Source organism: Cuculus canorus, chromosome 5 (genome assembly GCF_017976375.1).
Source record: "Cuculus canorus isolate bCucCan1 chromosome 5, bCucCan1.pri, whole genome shotgun sequence".
Lineage (NCBI taxonomy): Eukaryota > Metazoa > Chordata > Aves > Cuculiformes > Cuculidae > Cuculus > Cuculus canorus.
In genome coordinates, this window is record NC_071405.1 from 7,719,518 (window position 1) to 7,744,299 (window position 24,782).

At 40.3% G+C, this 24,782-nt stretch overlaps 1 protein-coding gene across 1 annotated transcript in view; it reads right to left on the reverse strand.

Annotated features, from left to right (window-relative positions):
• SYNE2 (spectrin repeat containing nuclear envelope protein 2) overlaps positions 1-24,782 on the reverse strand; it is a 154,919-nt gene that overhangs the window by 62,222 nt on the left and 67,915 nt on the right. The window contains exons 56-74 of the mRNA XM_054066775.1: positions 23,548-23,688; positions 22,943-23,125; positions 22,295-22,432; positions 20,997-21,182; positions 20,487-20,609; positions 19,012-19,194; positions 15,007-15,132; positions 12,457-12,651; positions 11,802-11,876; positions 10,311-10,430; positions 9,257-9,364; positions 8,336-8,560; positions 5,869-6,036; positions 4,221-4,333; positions 3,424-3,565; positions 2,383-2,514; positions 1,666-1,818; positions 1,206-1,415; positions 149-250 (exon numbers count right to left, since the gene is read on the reverse strand). Of these exons, the coding sequence (XP_053922750.1) occupies positions 149-250; positions 1,206-1,415; positions 1,666-1,818; positions 2,383-2,514; positions 3,424-3,565; positions 4,221-4,333; positions 5,869-6,036; positions 8,336-8,560; positions 9,257-9,364; positions 10,311-10,430; positions 11,802-11,876; positions 12,457-12,651; positions 15,007-15,132; positions 19,012-19,194; positions 20,487-20,609; positions 20,997-21,182; positions 22,295-22,432; positions 22,943-23,125; positions 23,548-23,688 (2,823 nt within the window). The remainder of the gene's footprint in view (positions 1-148; positions 251-1,205; positions 1,416-1,665; positions 1,819-2,382; positions 2,515-3,423; positions 3,566-4,220; positions 4,334-5,868; positions 6,037-8,335; positions 8,561-9,256; positions 9,365-10,310; positions 10,431-11,801; positions 11,877-12,456; positions 12,652-15,006; positions 15,133-19,011; positions 19,195-20,486; positions 20,610-20,996; positions 21,183-22,294; positions 22,433-22,942; positions 23,126-23,547; positions 23,689-24,782) is intronic.

Sequence of the window (24,782 nt, forward strand, 5' to 3'; positions counted from 1 at the left end):
GGCAAATATTGAACTCTCTCTTTCCCCCATTCTGCAAACCTAAGTGAGACTCAAACTTTAGAAAACTGGAACATAATAGATTGCAGAAAACTGGAAATAATAACTAATGCTGAGAGTTTTTCCTCTCCTTTCCTTCAAATGAAATCACCTGATACTGTTCAGAGACGTTATATCCACATATTGCATTCAAGCATTGTTGCAGAGTAGCTTTTTTCTTAGTTAACTGATCATAGAGCAGCCTGATTTCATTCTGCAAAAGAACCAAACATCAGAAGTATTTCACGTGTCAGGAACATAGTAATGACCAGACAAAATTACACAGCAAACAAAATGGTTACCTCCTGCAGCAAAACCACTGTTTTCCTCTTTAAAAAAACAAAATACAGCATGTGCATTATGGGCTCAAAGCAGTAATTTAGAGAGGGAAATTCTGTAGTCTGTGTAGCGTAAAAAAGATTATACTGGTCAGAAAGGATTATTGTGACAGGGATGGCTGTAAAACTTACAGAGAAACAAATTCTTCTCTTCCAAAAATGAGCCCACTCCTGGTGACTGATGAGGCTCCATGGATTCTGTTTAAGTAAATGCTGCAACACTAGTCTTTCTACTGTTTCAAGACAACATCCCAGTGTTCTTCAAAGGAACTGTTTTATTATTCAGCAGTAAAGAGCAATGCTGACTTGCAGCTGATGACCACACCAGGGTTTTACTGGACATTGGAAACTGTATTTCAAAGACTACGCTCCTCTTTCCTTACCGCAGCCTATGTACCCAATCTGAATATTTTCCAGCAAGAGCTACCACATTTAGCCCATCACAAGACCCTATAGAAAAGTTCCTCACTATCTGCTTTACTGTAAATGAATAAAAAAATGTAGATTTGCAAAACTCCATCTTCTGCTACTGTGGGATAAAATCTAAAGGAACAGAAAAATTAAAGGTTCAAATCAACCACGAATACGTATCAAAATGGAGCCCAGTGCCAGACATGAAAGCCTCCTTGGAGTAATCCGTACACACAGAAACTTCTACTGTGATCAAGGCCTCTAAGGTAGTCAGCATGGAAAACAGCACTATAAACAACAGCAAAATTAATTCACTTCTTGAGAGCCCATGCTAGATTGCTCACCTGTAACCCAAACGCATTAACACTGACAAGTCTAACAGATGCTGTGAAGCAAAGTGTGCCTTTGGCAGTGGAGTACCTGATAATTGGTATTATGATCCAGCTCAGCTTTCATTGAGCTGCTCCTTGAAGCAGTGGCAGCCTGAGTTTGTTCCAGCCGTGCCTGCAAGTTGTTAAAGCACTCGCAGAACACATCTGTGCTCCCACCAGCACAGCTAATAGACTTTAGAAGATCATCCTTTTTATCACTCAGATAAGTGTGAAGATTTTGCAGCTCCAGTGAAAATGTCTAAAGGGTTGAAAGAAAGATAACATGAGTAAAAATGCTCTATAGCCAGGGATTCTTGTTTGTAACTGGCAGCAGGATTCAAGTAGACAATTGTTAAAGGCAGTAAGCCCAAATCCGTGCAACACCAAATAGTTTGATGGTGTTATTCCTGAATAATACCAGCAAAACAGAGAGGAAATATAGGCCTTATATATATTGTAACAGAAATCCACCGGGGTGTCTCCTTCTCCACATGCTTTAAAACAGTTACCTTATAAAGAGCCTGCTGCACGGCTGCCTCTTCAGTGGACAGGACTGAGGTGTTTAACATCTCCTCCATGTTATTCAAACATCTGCTGATTGCCAGAAGCAGCTCAAACAGTTTTCTCATCAGATTGGAAGAGACTTCCTCTGCCACATTATCCTGGGTAAAGGCAAGCGAGAACTTTTCAGTACTTTCACTCAAGGCAGGGCGAAGGTGTATTCACTTGTATAAGGGAAGAGATTCAGTCACATAACAATAAAATTGAATTAATGAAGCACTGAGGGAAAGACTTGGATGAGACAGCTGTATGCATTTAATATGCAGAGCTGTCAAGGCCAAAGATGAGACGATGATCCTTTATGTCTTGGGACTAGCTGTGCTCTTACAGGTCTCTAATCTCAGGATGGGCAGAACACAATTTATCTTGATACTGCAGTTTACTGAAATTACTCATGGGGTCTTTGCTTTATACAGTTAAGAGGAATTATAAGCATAGTAGAAAATCTTTGGATTCAGGTAGCAGAAATACCATAGCGGAAACTTGAAATGTTTCCTCTCAAAGTCCTAAGCTGATGTCTACATCAGAGTCCATATCTGATGTAAAACGTATGTTACAGTGAATGACATTTGCAACGATACAATTATTGGCTGTTTCCCAGTGCCCAGTGTCTTGCGTCTACAATCCCTGATATTCTTTGCAATGCTAGTATATGTCATTTTTACCTCTGCGTGCACCACATTTGCTTCTTGGCTTAGGTCTCCCAGTTGGACAGTGTAAGTTTTCAGTTCCTCCACAGTTGGGGTTCCTGTTCTAGCAAACGTGCCCCGGGACAGCATGTTCATCTTGGTTATAATCTGACATTTGAAAAAAGAATATTGCAAGTAGGTGAAGAGCTGAAAGGAAGATGGGGCTATGGATAACTAGATAACGCTCCTCTGAAAAAGCATGAAAAGGAAAGTTTCAAGACATTAATATAAAGTACCTGGACAGTAGGGTTCCCTTTTTACAGGCAAAAATTGGTTGGATAAGCTATGCCCTGATGGGAGATTGACTGAAAAAGAAGCCTCTGATCCCCAGCTTTAAGGACTGCAGGCTGTAGTTTGTGTTAAGGCAGCTCTGCCGCCCACTGCCGCGCTAAGTCTTGCCTGAGAAAGAGCTGACATTCATCCTCTTACATGACTGATATTCTTCCATGTGATGCGGTAATTTTGGAAAACAGTGGATCTAGGCGTTCTAATTTAATCTGAACAAAAATGTTAATAACAGCAATTATAGTTTTGTCCAAGCAGTAAAATTGTGCAGTCTGATTAGAATAGCGTGCGCTTGTTACAGTCCAAACTCTACATTTGATTCACGAGAAACAAAGAATACAATGGCAAATGGCAGAACAAAATCTAAGCCAGAGGGTTTTTTTGACCAAAATGTTCTCACTTGCAAGAACTGAGATTTAACCCACATCCACAAAAATCAGCTGGGAGCTTGCTGGCTAACTCTCCTGGTTCTCTTGAAACAATTAAGGAGACAACAAGTGGTCTGAATGTTAACCCCAAGGATGATCACTACTTCAGAGATATTATTTACCTCAAAGCAAAATCAAAAGACAACCATGAAAACAGTATGCAATAACAATTTTCTCTGGAGAACACTTGCACAGATTTCAGTTATCCGATGAAGAAGCAAGCTATGATGACACAGGAAAATACACTAATTGCTATCACAACCAACAGCATGCAGAAAGAGTGTTTTACTGAACTTATACAGACCTGAGGTTCCACGAGCTGGCAGAGAGGAGATTTCATCTTAGAGGACAGCTCTTGTTGTAAATATTGCCATTTATTACCCGTCTGGTCCTTTGGAGCTAAGGCAACATCAGTCTGCTTGATCTTTGGATCAGATTCTCCATTGCTGAGTTCAGAAAACATTGTTAGAATGGCAAACAGCGAAGCAGGATAAGCAAAACTAGATTTGTAAGACTTCTTGGCTAAGATTAGTTTTGATTGCTCCTGCCCCAAAACCAGAGTTAAAGCAAGTATGGATGATCTCTAATCCAAGCGCTGATACACTTCTTTGGACTTTTCCCTTCACGTAAGACACCTTAAGGGCCTACTGGCACCCTCTGTCTCTGAAATGACAAAGCGGGGAGCACCGTCCTGCAGCACGTCTTAGTTCTACGCTGGAAGGTGCATGATCCCAATGTCACCTGTTCAAAGATGCTGCCTTTAAACCTGGCTGAGTACCTCTGCGCATGTGTACAGCAAAGGCTGTGAACATAGATACCCAACTTGCCTCCAGACAGGTCTGCTTTAGTTTATGGCAAGTCTAACACCTGCCTGATATCAACATTGACTCTGAACACTGAACACAGCCCAGTATCAGAGGCTGTCACAGAAATGAAACTCCATTTCTCTAGGCTGTAGATGGTAGAAATCTCCCAGCTTCTGCAATTTTTCTTCTAAAGGCAGACATCCCAGCACGGAACCAATAGTGCCACTGCAAAGTTTCAGCAGGTTTAGGCAGTTCTACATCATTGAATCTGGTAACTGATTTTGTTATTTTGTACCTTGATTCTAATTTCTGAGTCTCGCTGTCCTCAAACTGCAGCTGCATTTTTTCCACGCACGACTCGATGAAGTCAACAAGGCTTTTCTGTTCAGTTGCTTTCACTTTCAGATCCTGTGCACAAAGAATAGCATAAACAGTACGGTCATATTAATCTCAAATCATGATTGTGCTTTTCCAATCAAATTTTCCACTAATTCATTGAGCATAGAAAATAAGACTACATCTTTCAGAATAAAATGCAGTTGATGTGCAAACATGAGTTTAAAAAATAAACCGTTGTCTGAAAACATGTATTATTATGGGATTAATTTCTTCCTGAGCTGAAGTTTTTAAAGCAAAAACAAGCAGTCAGAAACAAATTATGCACGTATGGAAATCTAAAAGCCATTGGATGCCATTCTTATATAGAGAAAAGTCAAGGGAAAATGGGCATTTATAGAATCATACAATGCCTTTAATTGGAAGGAACCCACGAGGATCATCGAGTCCAGCTCCTGTCCCTGCATAGACAACCCCAACATTCACACCATGTGCTTGAGGGCGTTGTCCAAGTGCTTCTTGGATATAGTCCAGCTTAGTGCTGTGACTTAATTCCCTGGGGAGCCTGTTCCAGTGCTCCACCATCTTCTGAGTGAAGAATCTTTTAGCCAACCTAAACCTCCCTTGGCACAGCTTCCTGCCATTCCCTCGGGTCCTATCATTGGCGCCAGAAGGAAGAGATCAGCTCCTCCCACTTCCCTTGTGAGGAAGCTGTAAACTGCAATGATTTCTGTACAGTTCCGTTTACTGAAAGTTTGATCCATTTTAAGCTGCTGAATTCTTCGCAATTCTCTCCCATACAGCTACAAAGCTTGTTTCAATTTTCTTGTTAGCAAATTAATTGATAGTAACTCTCCATTCTTATTGTTGCACCAAGCCATACGGATGCACAATTTATGCTTATACATTTGCTCATGAACCTGAATTTTCTTTCTCTCTGCGCTCATACAGATATTTCAACAGGATTCTTTATCAGCGCTAATTATCTCCTGGGCCATGCAAGCTCCCTTTTAGACTGTGCTCCTCCAGCACCAGGGAGACTGTGGCTGCTCTTACACAAACAGATCATCTGGGCTCCTCTGGCCCCTTGTGCAACAGAGTGGGGATTCCCTCTGAGGCTGGGAGAGTGTCTCACCTATTGGGAAACTCAGCAAAGAACGCACAGCAGTGGCACAGGAGAGTGGGGAGAGTCAATGCCCTTGCCATTTATACATTCTTCAAAGACAAAGTTACCCCTTCAAGGCCTCTCTGCTGTGACACTCTCACAGACAAACAGCATGGCATTTTAAAGTTATTTTAAAAAACAACCTAAAAAACTGCAGTTTTACCCTTTTCCTGTACTCCTCACAAAATCTTGATCTCTGCTTTTGAGCACTTAAAGCCAAAACAATGTTGTTCAGAGACCCACTAAAAATCTACTACGTGCTTGCAAGGTACAAATAATGACACAGCACAGTAAAGCAGAATAATACAAGTAGGGCGTTTCTGATTGACTTTTCTTCCTTGCTTGCTTCACATGGTGAGCTCTAACTGTTCTCCTCCAACTGCAGCACATTAAAACACCGTGACTCTCTCACTCTTGCTCTGCATAGCATTCATATGCTTACCTGTTCTGCGTTGCCTTTTTCCTGCAACATCATCTGGACTTCCTCCAAAATGCACTTCACTTCCTTCAGCCTCAAGGAAGTAGCCTCTGACTCTTCTTGGTAGTCTATATCATCTCCACAATCTTCCATTAAAGAAACGATCTTTTGTTCAATCTCTGACAACACCGCCTAGAAGGGACAGCAGTCAATTATTCATTCTTAGAAGTACAACACTCCTTTCACAATAACATTCTGAAGTCAGTGCTCACACTTGCCCTGTCTGCAAAGAATAGAAACATACAGGCAGAAGGAGAAATTGCTGTAAACTCTCTAGATCTTCTCCAATATAATCTCTTCTTTATTCTGAACAAGTAAAGAAAACTTATAGAGAGCAAGTCTTAAAACTGTTCCAAACAACAGCCTTTGCAGGAAGTTATATTAACTCAGATATGGAGTAATGAAAGTGGAGAGCAGAAATGGAAAGACTCCATTGGGATACAACCAAGAAGAAAATACACTCTCCATTGTGGGGAGAAGGAGCAGTGCACAGACTAATCACGTCACTTTTTGGAAGGAATGATGCTGAATTACCAAAACATTGCAGCATTGCCATTACTCAGACAGGCCATTGTAAAATCTCTGGGTCTGGTCTTTGATTCAAGCTCCTGTGAATCAAAGGGCATCTCTGCAATGCTTTAAACTCATGTATTGAACTTGACTGTGGAGACAGGTACCGTGGCTCAGCTGCAAATAATCAACTGCAATAATTTAACTGCTCTCCATCATGCGTTCATATCTCGGGAATGCTTCTGCTTTGTGCTACGTGTACTTTTCTGTGCAGGTCTTGACTAGGTTCGACAAACCTCCCTCCCCACCAAATTCGTGTCTTAACATTGAGCCAAACTCAATGTTTCTGTTGAAAGCCAACAGAAATTCAGCAGCACTTACAGCTGCCTGACGTCTGCTTGGTTTTATGGGTTGGAACTGCCTTGTTGAAGGCTATGCTGACAAGAACCTGAATGGGACCCAGACACAGCCTGTTAACTTAGGTGCATTCAGGATCCTAATTATCACAGAGTTTGGCACCTGAGCTCTTGGTTGAATCACAGTCTAAACCCAGAAGGGCTCTTTCTCCTGGGCTCACTTGCTATTAAAACACCCCCACTCAACAATGAAACAGCTGGAAACATCTACTAGCAATTTAAAACGGGGACATTTTAGTGCAGGCTCCTTCGAGGTGAGAAGCCCACACTTCGTTCTTTTAGGTAGATTCAGTGCTTGAAGCAACCTGGTACACCAGACTGGTGCTGCAGGGAACTTCAAAGCAGCATGTCTGCATATTTGGTTTTGATCTGCACACCCAAGGAAAAAACTGCATGCCAGGACTCTCGCCCAACACAGCCCCGCATGCCAGTCCCGTTTTCCTCCAGAAAACAGGGGCCACCCACTCCTTTCTATCCGCTGCTATCTGGGGAAAGAGGCTGCCCTTGAATATGGCAGTAGGTCCAAGTATCACCACTGTTCACAGATGACTGGGGAAAAGCCCCATCTTTCTACCTATGCTGGCAGATTTTTGAAAAAAAATCTCTTAAATCATCTCGACAGAAAGTGAAAATGTAAAAAGAAAGATTCCTTTTTTCCTAGCTCATTTAGCATGACTGATGATGATTGACACCAATGAAAAACTGCCTTTTAATAGAGGATTTAAACTCTACTGAGCCATATTTCCGAAAATCACAGAATTACAGAGCGGTTGGGGTTGGAAGGGACCTCTGGAGTTCATGCAGTCCAAATCCCTGCTAAGGCACGTTCACCTACAGGAGTTGTAAAGGAATGTTTTCCATATTTCCAGAGGAGAGTCCACAGCCTCCCTGGGCAGCCTCTTCCAGTGCTCCATTACCCTCACAGTGAAGATGTTTTTCCTCACGTTTAGGTGGAATTTCCTGTGTTCCAGTTTGTGCCCTGTGCCCTTTGCCCTTCGCCCTGTCAGTGGGCACCACTGAACAGAGCCTGGCCCCATCTTCTTGACATCTGCCCTTTCGATATTTATAAGCATTGATACGATCTCCTCTCAGTCTTCTCTTCTGCACACTAAACAGAACCAGGTCTCTCAGCCTTTCCTCCTAAGGCAGACGCTCCAGTCCCCTCATCATCTTTGTGGCCCTCTGCTGGATACTCTCTAATAGTTCCTTGTCTAAACAGTAAAATAATCCAAGAAAACAAAGCTTTAAAAATACTCAAGAATTCTCCCTAAATCCTCTGGATGCCTAAAGAATCCAACCCTAAAAGTAGGTATTTTAACTAAGCCCTTGGAAAGCTGCACCTGAAGCTGAAGCCAAGTGGTTACCTGGTGTTTGCCCAGTGCAATGAAGCCGATGCAAGCAGAGAGAGCAGAAGCAGTAAGCATAGTTTTTCTGCAGACACACACCCGCCCCAGGAAAGGGCATCTTGTTTGGAAGGCAGCAGTAAACTGACCGCTCCACTTTACCTGGCAATCAGCAAGCTCCAGTTCCACCACTTGCATTTCAGAGGTCTGCCGGACTGACGCCAGGGACACCTTAGTTTTGGCTAGCCTTTGTTCCAGCTCGGCAACCTGGGCCTGGAACATCTGGAGGATTGTTTCTGGCCTACCACAATCCACTGCTTCCTCTGACTGTCCTACTTCTCCTGGAGAGCCTTGTATGGTGCTGGGAGCAGGAGGTAGCTTCTCACTCTGAAGTAAAGCACATAAAAGAAATAAGGTTATCTGTCCGGGTTGTCCTTTCTTTCCCCTCTCCGTACCAGTGGGAAATGTTTAACTTCAACACTCACAGAGCTCCCAAAACACTCTGCCAACTTGTTCACAGATTAAAAATAATTAAAAAAAAAAAAAAAACCAAAAAAAAAAAAGAGAGAGAGAAGTTAAAAAGAAAAAGAAAGAGAAACTCAGCAGCCAGTCTGCTGGGACATGGCCTAACAGGTTTCCAGGCAGCGACTTGCATTTGCACAGGGATACCTGAGCTCACAGGAGGTGGGATGAATCACCAAGCATCAATATACAGGAGTGTTGATCTCCTTAATTTCTCTTTTAGCTGCCGCTTAAAAATCTCATAGTAGATGTATGTTTACATCACTTCAATACCTCCATTCATCCCTCTATGAATGCCAGCATCTTACTTTCTGAAAATACTCCATTTTGTTCCCTAGCAAAATGCATTTTAAAGGAGTAAATCAAAATGTGTTTATTATCACCCAAAGCACCAATATGAATAGGTCTACAGAGGGTTGAAGGTATTTTACCATATCATAAATAGTGCAACAAACTTTAGTAGCATAATCACAATGAAACAAGACCTCTGCCTGAGAGGTAGGTTATACAACAAGCGCAGAAGGTCACGTTGCTGAGCCTAATTTGGGCCTTCAAACTTACCATAGCCTGACTGCCATCACCAATGCCAGGCCCTTCAGTGCTCTGCAAAGTCTGCGCAGATGTTTCTTCATCATGTTTACTCTGTGATTCCATTATCTCATCAGCATCCTGCAGACACAGGGGCAACAGTGGAAGTATGGATATCATTATTAGTATAGATGTGTAGTAGTGGAGATGTGGCACTTATGGACATAGTTTAGCGGTGGACTTCATAGTGTAAGGTTTACAACCGGACTCAATGATCTTAAAGGTCTTTTCCTTAATGATTCCATGATTCTATGATTACTGCCTTGTTGTGCTAGAGAAGCTTCAAAGGGCAGCAATCACTTAACCTATCATCGTCCCGGCCCAAGATATTCACAGTGAGAAATTCTCTTTTGCTTGTAACAGTGATATATGGAAATATATCATATATATATCATATATATGATATACGTATATCATATATATATCATATATATGATATACGTATATCATATATATGATATATATATGATATACGTATATCATATATATATGATACATGTAACAGTGATATATGGAAATCGATAATTGCAGCTATCACAACACTATCAAGACACCATGAAGAAGAGTGGAATGCCACCAAAATTGTAACCAACTGGGTGTCTTAGATGCTGATCTTCTCATGTACAAAGAGAATGTCCACAAATCATTCCCCAACAAAATATACATTTTACAGCCTTCCCAGGAACTGGAATCATAGAGTAGAATCACTATTGAAACAAATTGCTGCTACCAAATAGGTATTTCTATCTTTGGGGTTTCTGTCAGGCTAGAAGAAATTAAAATAGACTCAAAGAATCATTCAGGTTAGGAAAAGAACCCTTAAGGTCATTGAATCCAACCAATATGCAACAGGAAAATAGATTTTAAATGGTAAGATTTTGTGTGATATGGAAGATAGACAATCTGAATAAGGTCATCATGCCTTGCATTTCTACAGTTCTCTTGCTTTGCAGACCTTAGGACTGGAGTAGATGTTTTCCACAAAAATGGATTTCCACCCCCATGGAGATAAACCTGAAAGCATTACCTGAATGATGCCATCCGACAAGGTACCAGAAGACCAGGAGGTTGCACTGTCTTCTTTGTGTCTTTCATCATGTCTTTCTGAAGGCCAAAACCCTGCATCTTTCTCTGCAGCTGTACTTCCCTTTGAAAGCAGTAAGAGCTCAGCATTAGCTTGTGAAAAGGAAGATCAGATATTCCTTCAGGCAACATAAATTACTACAAATCTTTAGTTACACTTTGCTCTATTTCTGCCTTGTTTATCTGTCTTCATTGTGTTTCCCAATCCCACCACTCCCTTGGCTCTATAGTTCTGCTGCAAGATGAAAGGCACCCAGACGACACTGATAGTTGCCTCTAAAGAGCTCAGAGTAGCCTCATTTTCCATATTAATTTTTTTTCATTTTTTCCATTTTTTAATTTAAAAAAAAAAAAAGAAAAAAAAACAACAAGAAACAATCTTTCTTCAGCTCTTTCCCCTAAAAAGTCCTGTATGTAAAGAGAATAGCACCAATGCAGGTGCAGAATCAGAAATGTTCAAATTGAAGCGCTTGGACCAGAGTAGTAAGATATAAACTCTATCCAAGCTGTTTGGACTTCTTTGTATTGTCTAGTCATGGAGTTTCATCCTTGCCTAGACTAGAGCAACTGCTCCAATACTGTCACCTGTTCTCCACATTTTCCTTTTGATCTTCCTGCAAGTACGTAGCAAAAAGGCTAATTAATATCCATAGCAAGGACTGCAGAGAAAGGGTGATTCTTCAAGAAGGCTGCAGTCCCTCCCAGGAGATGCAGAAGACAGTAGCTGGTCGCTACCAGGCTAGGCAGTCTGCAAACTGCTGTGCAAGTGGGTAGCTAGCCTACAAGCTCACCTTCCGCACATTGCTAATTTCATTCAAATACATCTTGTTTATTCCCTAGGGTGCAGGAAAACGTGCAAAAAGTTCCATGTTTGGATTTTTTCACTTTTCCAAAAGCTATTAACTTTATCATGAAACTTTACTCCCAGCTTCGCTCATCTGCAACCTGGGCATTCAGACTCCCCATTCAGAGTAGCCTTTTGAGCTTCTCCCCTGCTCCCAGAAATCTCTCCAAACTTAACTTCATTCCCAGTAGTCTGTTCAGGCCCCTGTTTATTTTAAACTCAAGCATACAGATAATATTGGTTGTTTCTTTTAAGTTTTAGCACTTCAGAGGCTATCCGATTCTATCTGAACTCCACCCCCACATATTAACACTGGTATTTAGGCCCATATTTTGCCGCTAACGCTTCCATAAAGAGTGTACTACTGTATAGGTAATCCCACCAAAAGCAGGATCACACATCACAGAGTGAGGTGCTGTGTAATATTAGTAGGCCGGATTGAGTGCAATTTCTTAGTATTCTGGAATGATAACAGATATTTCAATTTGTTCTGCAGTATTTCGGATTCACACATTTTTCATCATTTTTCCTGTATCAAAATCTTATATCTTACATATACAGCTGTATATATAAGATAAAGACTGAACTGACCTTGCTGTGGAAAGAATAGTCTTCTGATTCTTCATCTAAGGAAGGCAGAAGAGGCATCATTCCTCTTTTTTTCAACTACAAAAACACACATAAAGAGACAGCCCAATTATTCATCACAAGTATATTAAAAGCCACTTCTCTTCTGCCTGTAAACCAAAGCAAAGTTACCATTTGGGGTCTACTTTTGGAGAAGCACCGAACACCTGCCACTCTGTGTTAAGGTAATGGAAAGCTGCAGGTGTTAAGGACCTCTGAAAACTGGGGCTCTTCTCTATGCTATAACGTCTCAATATCACAGCTATAATCAGGACAAATTTCATTTGGCTCCATGAAAACAAATTACCAAAAATCCCAGAGCAACCTATTATCAACAAAACCACACATCAAGCATTTTGCTGTTGATTGCATGATGCAAACTTCATCCTGGAACTGCTCATGCTAAAAAACAACTAGAGGCACACCTCTCTCCCACCTTCTACATATGCATCATACTCAGTCTCAGCTTCTGAGACCATTTGGAAGCACAATACCAGTACTGATTCACAGCTGCAGGGGTGCTCCTCTCTCATACGCCACTCCTCCTGGAGGAAGAAGGCTTATTTGTCTTCTCTCTTCAACGCTCAGGTACGTGATCACAACGTGGTGCTCCACTTACCTGCTGACCAGAAACATCAGTCCAAATCAAGTCAGTTTGTGCTAATACAGAGGCTGTGGGTTCATCTCCTGATTCAGGCACTTCTTGCTGTAAGCGCTGGTGAAGCTCAGACATTGAATTCTTCATGCCAGTAAGGATATCTTCCTTTTTTTGGCACAGCTTTAGAATTTCTTCTTTTACAGCTTCTATTTCCCCCTAAGGAGCAACAACACCTGTAAGCATCCATTTTTTTTACTCAACCAAACAGTAATGTAACAGATGACACCAGTGATGCATCTTACTGGGACTGAGGCTATTTCCCGTTTTTCCTTTTTTATGGTATTAGGACAGTTGCCCATTGTCACTGCAGGAGATGTCCAGACACATGCAAAACAGCAGTAACAGATTCAGCACAGGACAACACTTGCTGCCTCTAATGCAGAAGTTGGTAGTCTGGAAGGAAACATGAAAGGCTGGATAACTAGTTCTAACTAGGTGCTGCATAGCCATGGGAATATGAGTTTCCTTCGGGACAGACGGAATGTAGTTGGGTTACATTACTCTGTGGGTCATAGCAGGTGATGTTACTTCCAACTACCTTCTCTGGAAACCTGACACAAAACACTTGGAATAGACTTGATGAGGACACTGACAGCAATAAGGGTGAGCTCAAGACTGAGTCATCTTTGCTGACGCTGATCTAAATAAAGGAAACCAACCATTTGGTGGCTTTCAGTAATGTGGTCAGGGCCAACATTATCCCATGCCATTGAATGTGATATTGGGAGCAATCGTCCCCAACAAGGTACAAAGAAAATATTTAACGTTCTGCAGGGATTAAGCTATAATCCAAGTAACTCTGCTCTAACAAAGAGGGACATGAATCTGTCCCAGATTCCTCCCTAGCTAAAACTATTACTCTAGGGGGTGATCTGTCCTTAGATCTTTCTGCTAGGGCGTTTCCCTACCATTCACTCTCCAGGGAAGCAAAGAAACTACAACAAACAGCACTGTAACACAGGGCAAGGGATAAAATGCCCTATTTCCCTCATCACTGAAAGTGCTAAAGCTCTTTGAAGCATTGTCACTTGCTTGGAAAACTGCAACATGGCTAAATATCCCATTGCACACCGGGCTCTGTCCACCAAAGGAAGCTTTAAAACTAGGCTTGAAATAAAAACAGCATTGATTCCACCCCGTGCTCTCTCACGGTGTGAATAACGCTATGCAAGTAATAATCTGTGACAGATGAAAGCAATAAGACTATTGGTTCTCTCGATTACAGCTTCTCCCGTTAATAACGGTAGTGTGGCTGCAGGACAGGGAAGGTGGAGACAGGAACCCCATCAAGTCTTTGAAGACACAGTAACTTTGCCCAGTTAAGGATGGGTTTTTTTTTTCCCTTTAAGTAGACTGAAAAGCACGAGGAACGATCTCACAAAGCCAAATGCAAGAAAAAGTAATTGGAATGAAGAAACAGCCATCTATGATAATCTGGCATATTTTATATATGTCCACTAAGAGCAGTACTTGTTTCACTGCAGAAGGGGTCTGTTTTGCAAACTAAACTAGCCAAAAACCTCCTCAGAATTAAATCTTTATCAACATGGCTTCTTCATCTGAAACCCCTCAACAAGATGGGCAATTCCATTGCCCACTTCAGTTCACAAAATGCTACAATTATGAAACAGGTTTTCTTCTATAATAAAACAAAAGCTGTTAAACAAAGTTCTGCACTCAATGACAAAACCAAGTAGTGATCAGGAAATGAGTCATGCTTGGGACTAGCATCGAGCCTCCAACATCCAACCACCTGGAAACAGAGCAGCTATGTACTTAGGAGCCTACTGAGTAATTATAGTTATTAGTTAACTACAATGTACATGTTTTAACTTTATTGTGATTGACTGCAAAACCCTGAGCATTTCAGAGTCACTCTATAAATAGTTATTACATCTAATTAGCCATTTCCTGACTTCTGCAGCGCTGTCTTTAAACCGCTCCTTATTTTTGCATTAAATAATCAATTCATCCCCTACAGACAGCAGCTGACTGCAGGGAGAAAAGCAATACGTGTTTATCAGTTGACGAAACCAAAGTGTGGCAGTGAGGATGAGGAAAGAAGTCTAAAGAATCTAACCCTAACCAGAATCACCAGAGTATCATTGCACTGTCAGTGATCAGAAATTGACTCAGTTCTCTCCTGATGCACTATCCCAAGCTGCTACATCAACAACATCAGCAGGAAAATAAGCACAGGGAAGCTATCAGTGCTGCATATTGTCTCACCAAAATAGCTGCCAGCTGTCATGAAAACAGCACTGCAAATTTTCCTTAGAAGTTGCTACAGGTCCAAATGACAACAAAGTCAATAAGGAGTATATTATGAAAGATATACCCAAACTGCAAACTAATATTAACTCTAATATCTCTTGATATATGTCAACTCATGGCACTCAGTTGCCCGCTTGTCTGTGGTGGGGAAGCACACTGCTGTTTCTCAGTGCTCTACGTTATTATCATCAGTGTTAGTCAAGTAACAGACTGTGGAGAGAAAACAATTAAACTGACCTCTGCACAATTAACCTTCTGAGACAGTGGTTGATCTTCTTGTGATTTTTCAGCCATGTGGTTCTTTAAGAATTGTTTCAACTTTTCGATTTCTTGCTCACATTCTTCTGTTTGCTTTACAGCTTCCTACAAAAAAAGTAACTCTCATAAATAATACTCAATTACAATTAACTATAAATAGAAAAACTAGTCAGCAATGCAACAAAGTTGTGCTGAACAGTACTGAAGCCTCCTTTGCATCTGAGGTTACACAAAACACTGTTCGCTTTGCTAACTTTGCACAAGCCCGTCCTCACAAAGTTCACTTGCTAAAGACAAACTGCTCTACCTATATCTAGAAGTAGAGTGGGGTATTCTGCCTCGGAGTAGATCTTTGCTTACTCTGGAGCAGAACTATGAATTTGGCTATAAAAAGAAAATTAAGCATGTTTAATCACGTTCACTTCAATTTAGAACAGGTTGACAAAAAAAAAATAAAGAAAAAAAAGAGAAATTGCAGGGTTTTATATCAATTTAGAAAGCCTACCTGTTTTTTATTGGTGCTCAGGTTTTTACGGCCAGCTAATTCTGCACTGACCAAAAATGAACTGTGCTGTTCACCAGGCAAACATTGCAGCTCAGAGGATAACCCAACTGCAATATCTGAAAACTTGAATATTTCCTATAAAAATGGTAAGTATTTCCACTTCGTGTGAGCTTCCTCTTATTTTAGGACTTATAGGTAAACATACTATATATTACAACAGCCAAATTCACTTTTACTCATTTGACAGTGACAGCAAAATCTCATCAACCGCCACACTACTGTTTGTGCAGAAACAACCAACAATCTGCACATACACACTGCTCACCTTTTCATCATGTCTCAGGTAGTTAAGAATTTCTAACGTCTACAAACCAGAATACTTTGTGAAAACATACAATTTGCAGAACATTTGGTGGCTCTATGTTTTCTGACCCATAGGCTGAGAATTAAAGAATATCTCTGGACTGTTCCTCAGGCATTTGTAAAAGGTAACAAAGACAGTGCAGCCTATTGTCACCAGGCTTGAACTCATACTGCCGACAGAAGCACCTGCACAGCCTGACGAGTCAAAATCTCTCTGCAAAGCGTGGACAGATTCACACTTGCAGAGTAAAGAGTCTTTCCTGACAGTAACAACGCAGTTTCTTCTCTCACTTCTTCACAATAGCACTCCCTCTCAATAAAATGCAAACTAATAAAGTTCTAAATACCGCTTTTTTTACTTACAGGTTTTGAAAGGAAAAAAAAACTATATTAAAAAAAAATGAAAGGAAAAAAAACTATATATAAAAAAATGAAACAGCAATTTGTTGAGGAAGATAATTAATTGTGGCCTGTAATCTTCATGCCATAGCTAAAGAATCAGAGGATGAAAAAAAGAGGAGGTTGTCTTCTGCTCAGTTTTAAGGAGAAACTAAAAGTCCTTCTAAAAGGGAGATTCTCTCATCCATACCTTCACTTCCACATGAACAGGACTGTTTAGTAATAGATAAAATGCATACTACCTCAAACTTCCTTGACTAACTAAAGAATACAAATACTTTGTCTACAGATTCCAGTGTTTTCAATCACAGGCTGATACATGAACACAGCCACTTGCCTGAAAATAACTCCTCTGTTCCCTGCCTTCCATTACGGGGCAAAAAAAAAAATCTTATTTTATCCTTTTCCTAATATAACATGAATTATACCATATATGTGGGACTGAATCTCTTCCCAGAAGCGTTGCTTCTCTTTTAAGTTATTTCCTGCTCAGTATTTGCTATTTACTTTTTCATATTGTGGTAACACCAGAAGATGTACCCATGAAAAAAGCCTGCCTGTAGGGCACATGCAGCAGGCGTTGTATTTCTTATGGAAAAGCTTAGTAGAAATGAGCACAGTAAATCATCAGATATGCAAATGTTGCCACTCTCTTGCACAGAAAACCGTTAACGGCAGCTATGGCTTCCAACTCCTCCTCCTGATGACATTATTCAGGGAGTGACAGGTGTGGCACTTGAGAGGCCATAATAAAAATCAGAGGGCAATACTGAATGCAGATTTAAGTTGCCTAAAATCCTGCCCCAAAGCATTTACACTACCTGTTACAGATTTTATATCTGTTAGGCTTTTATGGGTGTCAAACTGCAACTTAATTATACAAGAGTTTGCAATACCCTACTGCATCACTGATAGCAAAATAGGGGCAAACACATCCAACCACTAACATGTCAAAACTAATCCTCAGGCAAAAAATAACTATGTACGTATTTGTGCAGGAAACTTGCCTCTCATTTGCTTTCCTCTCTTTTAGGATACTTATTACCTTTCTAACACAGCACTCAACATGTCATCCTTTAGTAGCTTTATCCTATGTCATGTCTTAGCAGGTCCTAGACATTGTGTTGTATTGCTGCTTTCAACCCATTCAACAGAACCCAAAAGTCTTTTTTGCACAGTTTGATGTCCTGGCTGCCAAGAATTGCAATTTTTCCAACCTCTTTTCTCACAAAGAAATTTCACTCAGCTACAGATTGTGGGACGCCCAGAAGAAAAAGGCAAATTCTGAGCAAAAAAAAGATTACTGCTGCTTCAAAAAGGAGAAATATCTAAACCTTGACCTAACGCTCCACTTAAACCAGTTAGAAGTCTCCTGATAACACTTCATAATTGCAAAGTGCCCTGTTTCTGACAGTTTTAAAGTGTTAAAAAAATTCTCAATTATTTAATCCAGTAACTCTCTGAAAAAGGTACATTTTACCACATCCATATTTCAGACATAAGAAATTATATGGACAAAAGAAAAAAAAAAAGAGATCATAAGGATCATATGGATCTCATATAGTCAGTGCTTTTTCCTGAACTCCAAGCATGCATTAGTCATGTAGTATTTTTGAGTTTTTCTTTTGGTGTGGTGCTCTTAATTTCATAAACAGAAAATCTAAGATGGACATTCATGGTTTAGCTGCCACTTGTGTCTGCCTGGCCTCCAAAATGCCCAGTGAGAAGTCAGATGTTCTAAAGCATCTGCTATAGTGTAATAGATTTGGAAAAACAAATCAGCAAAGACATTGCATAATTTTTCCAGGTGCTGCTATCATCCTGCTGAGGAATGGATGGGTCAGGTAAGAATTTTCATACCTCTGACGATGTGGGAATATGTATAACCAAACTCCAGGTTGCCTCCAAGTATATCTGCCCTGGGCAATGGGGTGTGATGCAGATACCTCTGAATTAAAACCTTCCTGAGCTGCTACAACCGCACCACCCAGTGAAATGCTCCAGAGATATGACTTTAAGTTGAAAGGCAGCATAACTGTTTTATAACCCTTACTGAACACGAGTTCATGCTCACTGACTCACTCACACTGCCTTCTCCTACAGCTGTGTGTCACACAGATGTTGTTATATCAGTTCTGTTCCCAAACCTGGTCTGGCCAACAGCATCTCCAAGCCCCCTCTCACATCCTTGCAAGTGACCTTCAGAGGGGAGGAGCTGACCTGCCTCAAAAGAATGAATTAACCAAGCAAGAGTGGAAGGAAATGGTCACTTTGCTGGCACACTGATTTGGGAAGATCATCTTTAGTAAAAGGCTTTCCACTACCAATTTTCTGCAATATCTATTGAGTGGCTGTCAACAAAGAATTTCCACGTTCAAGATAAGTTTAAGGACTTGAGCATTGCAGATGTGAGCATCTGCATATAACACTGGACTTCAATCATGAGTCATGCAAACCTGAGTCATAAGATAGCTGGGCCTTCATTTCTTCTATAATACGCTAAAACACACTGTGTCAGTTGTGACTGAATTGGAAAACTGAAAAGAATTTCAGGACTATCCAGTGTGCCTTGCTGTACTTTCAAATTACACAGGGAAAAAAGAAAACAGAACAAAAAAAAAAATCCCCAAACCACCACATTGTAGGTGTACTATACGACTGTAAAAACAACACTGTCTAATGATCAAAATTATATGAAATAAAAAAAAATCAGTTACCTCTAGCAGGTCATTTTGTTCCTTAGTAATTTTTTCTAATCTCTTCAATTCTCTCAAGAGTTGTCTTGCTCTTTGGAACACTGAAAAAGGTTGCATTTTCACCCCTGGTAGCTGAAGTGCTTCTTCATAAGACTGTATACGAACAATGGTCTTCTGCATGGGGCCGACATGGTCAAGTATAACCTATTAGGATATAGGATAGACAATGGATGTGATACTAGAGTTGGAAAAATCCCCACTAATCCATACTAATTTCATGATGTGCAAAAGTTCTCTTTGGTAAGTTTCCATTTAAGAAGAAAGACCATTTTAATCTTTGAACAAATAAGTGCAAAATCCATGGTGAGGTTGCCTAAAGCAAGAGGCAGACACAAGTTACATTTACAATTCTGCTTTTTTGCCTATACGTAAAGAGTTTGCCAAGTGTCAAAAAAAAAGAGTCACATTCAGATTAATTATTATTTACTAAGCGTGTCATTTCAAAGTAGCATCTTAACCAAGAAGGCTCCAAGGAGACCTTATAGCAACCTTCCAGTACCTGAAGGGCGCCTACAAGAAAGCTAGGAAGGGACTTTCTATAAAGGCTTGTAAAGATAGGACTAGGGACAGTGGGTATAAACTGGAGAGGGGCAGACTTAGACTAGACACAAGGAGGAATTCCTTCACGATGAGGGTGGTGAGGCACCGGCACAGGTTGCCCAGGGAAGTTGGGGATGCCCCATCCCTGGAGGTGTTCAAGGCCAGGTTGGATGGGGCCTTGAGCAGCCTAAGCCAGTGGGACATATCCCTGGCCCATGGCAGAGGCGGTGGTATTAGATGGTCTTTAAGACCCCTTCCAACTCAAACTATTCTATGACTCTATGAAACTAATTAGAGTGATCTGCAGGAAGCATCTCTGAAAGCCAGGCTATAAGCTTACCAAAAATGGAGACACTCAAATACGTCTGACAACATGTGCTTAAGTGGCACACTTAAGTTCTCTATGGGCATGTTCTCAATATCACTTTAATTTCAAATGTTTTCCTTCAAACCATGACTTTGCTTCTTAAACAGTCTCACCTTAGAGTTTACATCGAGCAGCTGTCTTAACCAATGCAAACTGGATTTCTTTCAAACAAAACTGAAGCAGAAGAGCCTCTAAAGACACCCAGCTACTAACGGATGCCCGTTCTACAGAACCAGTCAAAAGTAACCCCCCTCAAGACACATGCAGCAGGTATCAGGTCCTCTGCACTGACTGTTTTGCCCTACCAATGTTTTCTCTTGGGACTACTTGCTGCTGTAGAAACATGTTGCTGAAGTCATGCCTGAAATAATATTTTTGATCTCCGACCCAAGAATTAGAATTATGTGATGCTAACATTTCCAAGTCATGTTCTAAACATTTGTTCGTGGTAGTTTGCAGTCATAAAAATCTATGTTAACTTATGCATAAAGGTATAGGGAAAGAAGCTTATAAGGGAGTTTTCACAGACCTGTCCATGTTTAAGTTGGTCTTTAGGAGAAAATTCTAACAGATCTTCTGATGACAGGATTGTCTTCATTTTGGCCATGTCCTTCTCAAACACTCTCATGCGAGATTCAATGGCATCCAATTCCTAAATTTTTGGGAACAAAGAGGGTATTACTAGATAGTAGAAATACCAAAGCCAGCTAGCATTTCTGCTTTTCATTTAAAGTTAGAATGAAATGTGCTTCTGAACAGGAGCCCTGCCATCCAGCAAAATAAGCCCTGTTAATTTGCCAGTCAACAAGCTCTGCATTTCTCCTCCTAAATCAGGAGTTTGATCAACACTCCTGAACTTTACGGCTTAATTAGATACCAAGCACTTTCTGATGGTTTGTTTCCAAACAATTCATTTCCTTGCTTGGCACACTTGCTAAAACCAACACACCTTTTTTTTTCTGTGCAGGCAATATCAATTATATTTCATAAGATATGATGAAGCTCTGATAAAAGGCACTTATGGATGACCCAAACTTACATCAGCCACATGCTGGATCTGTGGAAGAATCTCTGCTATCTCATGTTGTAAAGTTGCTACTTGATCATCTATTTCATTTAGCTGTTGCATTATATTGTCTGTTTCAAAGATTGGTGTTAGTTCTTCCAGCTCCAAGTAAACACTGTGCAAAAGATTTTGCTTTTGCTCCGAGTCTTCCAAAGCCATCTGAAGACAAAATAAGAGTTTAGTTTGATCCATCAATGGTGAACTTAAAAGTTTCACAGAGGGTAGGACCAGAAGGAATCACATTTTATTTCCTATATGTCACTGACCACTGAATATATTCCCAAATGCTTAGACTAATGCTTCACTCCTAAGGGAACCAAACTGTTTCATCCTGCAGGCAGGAAACTAAGAGGCTGATGCCATGATTTTAAGGGACTCTGTTAGACGAAGTAAGTCTACATGAGCATGACAAAAGGCATGAAAAGGAAGACTTCAAACCCATGCCCAAAAAAAAGACATGAGATACTAGAGAAGATCCTTCTCCATCTCCTGCGCCACAGTTAGGCTCATCCCAAGTACCTCAAGAAGACACCTGATAAGAGTTTTCTGCACATCAGCCTGAAAATTCACAGATTTTGGAAATCACAAGCTCCCTGTTGTGGCTACATGCTCTGTAACACATCAGTCCAGAACAGTCAGCTACTTCTTGTAAGGAATTTTTTTAGTTTTTATATAAAAATCTATGTTCAGAGCACCAAATTTCTCTCTTTCTAAGCCAAGAAGTGGATGAATAGAAAAAAAATGAATTTCAAGCATGAAACTGCCAGAAATCCTCTTGGCACTTACCTGGTCCCAATCTTCCTTGTAATACTACAAACATTATATTCTTGAAATTATAAATAGGTATTACCTTCAAGATACAGTGAGAACTGCCTTCCAAACCACAGCTCACTTCAAAGTGACATCTAACCATTTTCCATCAAACACACAGACATCAAAATAGCACTTTACCCTTTTTAGATCGCATACACACAGTACAGCAAGAATAACCATGGCACTAAAAAATTATTATAGCCACAGAGTAGGGTAACAGAAGGTAATCGTGCATTTCTGGAAGATAGAAGTACTACAGTTCAACACTTTCACAAGACAGGTATGTCCAACACCAAAAAGTAGTTATCTATATCTCATGAGTGTCAACTATAACTATTTTGCACTTGAAAGGTTTACTGAGAACAGTAACTTATTGTCAGTAAGACTTAGCAATGCAAATTTGTATTTGTACAGAGCAACTAGTTCTAACAAGACCATATATCTGCCTTAATACTTACCTGAAGTTCATCAGTGTATTTGCGTAAGCTTTTTGCAGAGTCATTTTGAGCATCTGCTCTTAGCAAGCACTTGGTGTTTTCTATCCAAACTTTGACATTCTTCACGAGTTCATCATATTCTTCCATCTTGTTGGCAGCCTAGGAAATGACAGGATTTTTACAAAAAGGTACAAATGAATTTATAGTATAGGGTAAATGCATTATAGAGAAGATTAAATGAAAATGCGATGCATTTTCATCAGTCAGTTAAATAAGCACGGCAAAAATCAAGATTATAATTTTTCTGAAACAGTTCCATGATTTCAAGTTATCTCCTCTAGTCAAAAGAAATTTTGTGGCTTACATGCTTACATTCCATGAGGGCATTATTTCAATTTATATGGCAATGTTACTTTAATAGATAGCCCATTAGCAGAGTCATAGAGAATGAACTCACCACTCATCCAGGGGCATGAATACCCCATGCTAACCCCTACCAACAGCTGGAGGTGGTGTTTGCCACCCCAGAAACTCTTAGCTACAATAAGCCAATGCACTTCCAGCAAGCATTTTTACTCATTTGACAGTCCTACGTGATGTTTTATGCAAAGCCTTCATTTTGGTTTTTATAAGATGTGATTTTTCTAAAACTCCTGCATTTGCATCTACCTTGTTTAAAATGGCAGTTCTGCGCTCAGCAAGTCGTGAGACCTGTTGGTACTGCTGAAGGGGGGTCATTAAGATATCCATCAACTCCTGTGCGTGGCAGGAATCCCGCTCTACTATATCATGCACTTCCGCATCCAGCTCATTGAGTTTGTAATGCCAAAGGTCCAGCATATCCCAGATTTGCTGCACGTGGAGAGAGGGGAAATGAAATATAAGGTCAGGCTCAAATACAACAGCAGAGTTGTTCGGTCTTCATGCAGGCATGTGGAATTGAAAAGATTTCAGAACGGATATGACAAGAACATGGTTTAGGGAGTGTTAGGAATGGTTGGACTCGATGATCCAGTGGGTCCTTTCCAACCTGGTGATTCTGTGATTCTGTAACAGAACACTTTGCATCTGCCGATGTGATTCACAGTTGAAAAAATCATGTATTTTCCTGTGAGAAAGAATTGGTAAATATTCACCAGCTAAATGCGTGCTTGTAGTTCTCCTTTTACAGACATAAAATGAATGGAGGTCTATTTTATGCTCCTGCTAAACCAGGCTCTGTAGAAACAACCAAAAGTCTGTTAACACCCCCAAAAATTCTTTGGCAAGTTTACCTTCTGAACTTCTTTGGCTTTTGCAATGTTTTCACTCTTCTGTTGTAACATCTTTTCAATAGCTTGGAGGCCATTGTTAATATTTTCTGCTTTGCTTTTCAGCACATACTGAGGAGAGCTCTGCAAGATTTCAAAGCTAACCTGTCAGAGTAAAGAGAAAACGAAATTGGAGATTGCAAAGACCTGCTTGCTTCTGTGCACCACCTCACCAAAAATATCCCAATTCTTTTTTTTATGTTTCCCTTGATGAACCACTTAAAAGCACAGGAATAGAATTACATTTGCAGGGAGGAGTATTAACAAGAGTTCAATCTTTACACGTCGTTCAATAATTTCCTCTCACTTCAAAAAGACTGGTCGAGAAAGGCCATCCATGAAGAAACAAAGTGCAACATGCTGCAGCTCCCTGGGTGCTTCCCTTCAGCTGCCACTGTTCTAACCTGTATGTAACAGAGGCAAATCACATTGCATTGGGGAGAAGGTCACATTTTGATTTGTGCTGTAAGAAACCCAGGATGACACCTTTATGTCTCAGCTGATGTATGAAATACATCGTGTATGAAATACGGGAATATGGAAGCGCATCAACATACAGTGATTTTCCAAATATAAATTTAGAGATGTATTTACTAAAATAAGAAACTCTGAGGCCCATAAAGTACGTGGAACTTAATTTTATCCTGCTGAACTCCACAGAAATGAAAAATCCGTCCACTGGAGGGCCTGGTTTTCGATGTAAAGCGAAAAACACTCTCAAGTAAACTATAGCTGAGCAATTGTCTGAGCACAGAACCAAGCGACACAGTAAGGTACCAAGATCTTACAGACCAAATGAAGTGCAGGCAGTGAGAAAGTCCTTGCTTTTAGCCCAAAGTGACAGATTTTCTTAATAAAACACGCTGGCTGTTAGGGTCAGCCACACACTAAGAAACTGCTAAATCATGGTAAACTGTGTGCTTCAGCTCTAGGATTTACAAGGCAGAGAGAGCTTTATGCTGCATTGATGCAAAGGATTTCTAATTTAGTAATTATTTGGGTTTGAAGCTCCTTATATTGAAATACTCTATGTGGAAGACTAATTGAGATCATTATTTAGTTAATGAATTATTTATCTATTTTTATTTCTTTATTTTATTATTTATAGATTCCAACATATAGCGTCAGACCAATAGAATAATGCACTTGCATTGATAAAATTGCACTAATCAAAATAAATATATAGTGAAAAGACCTAC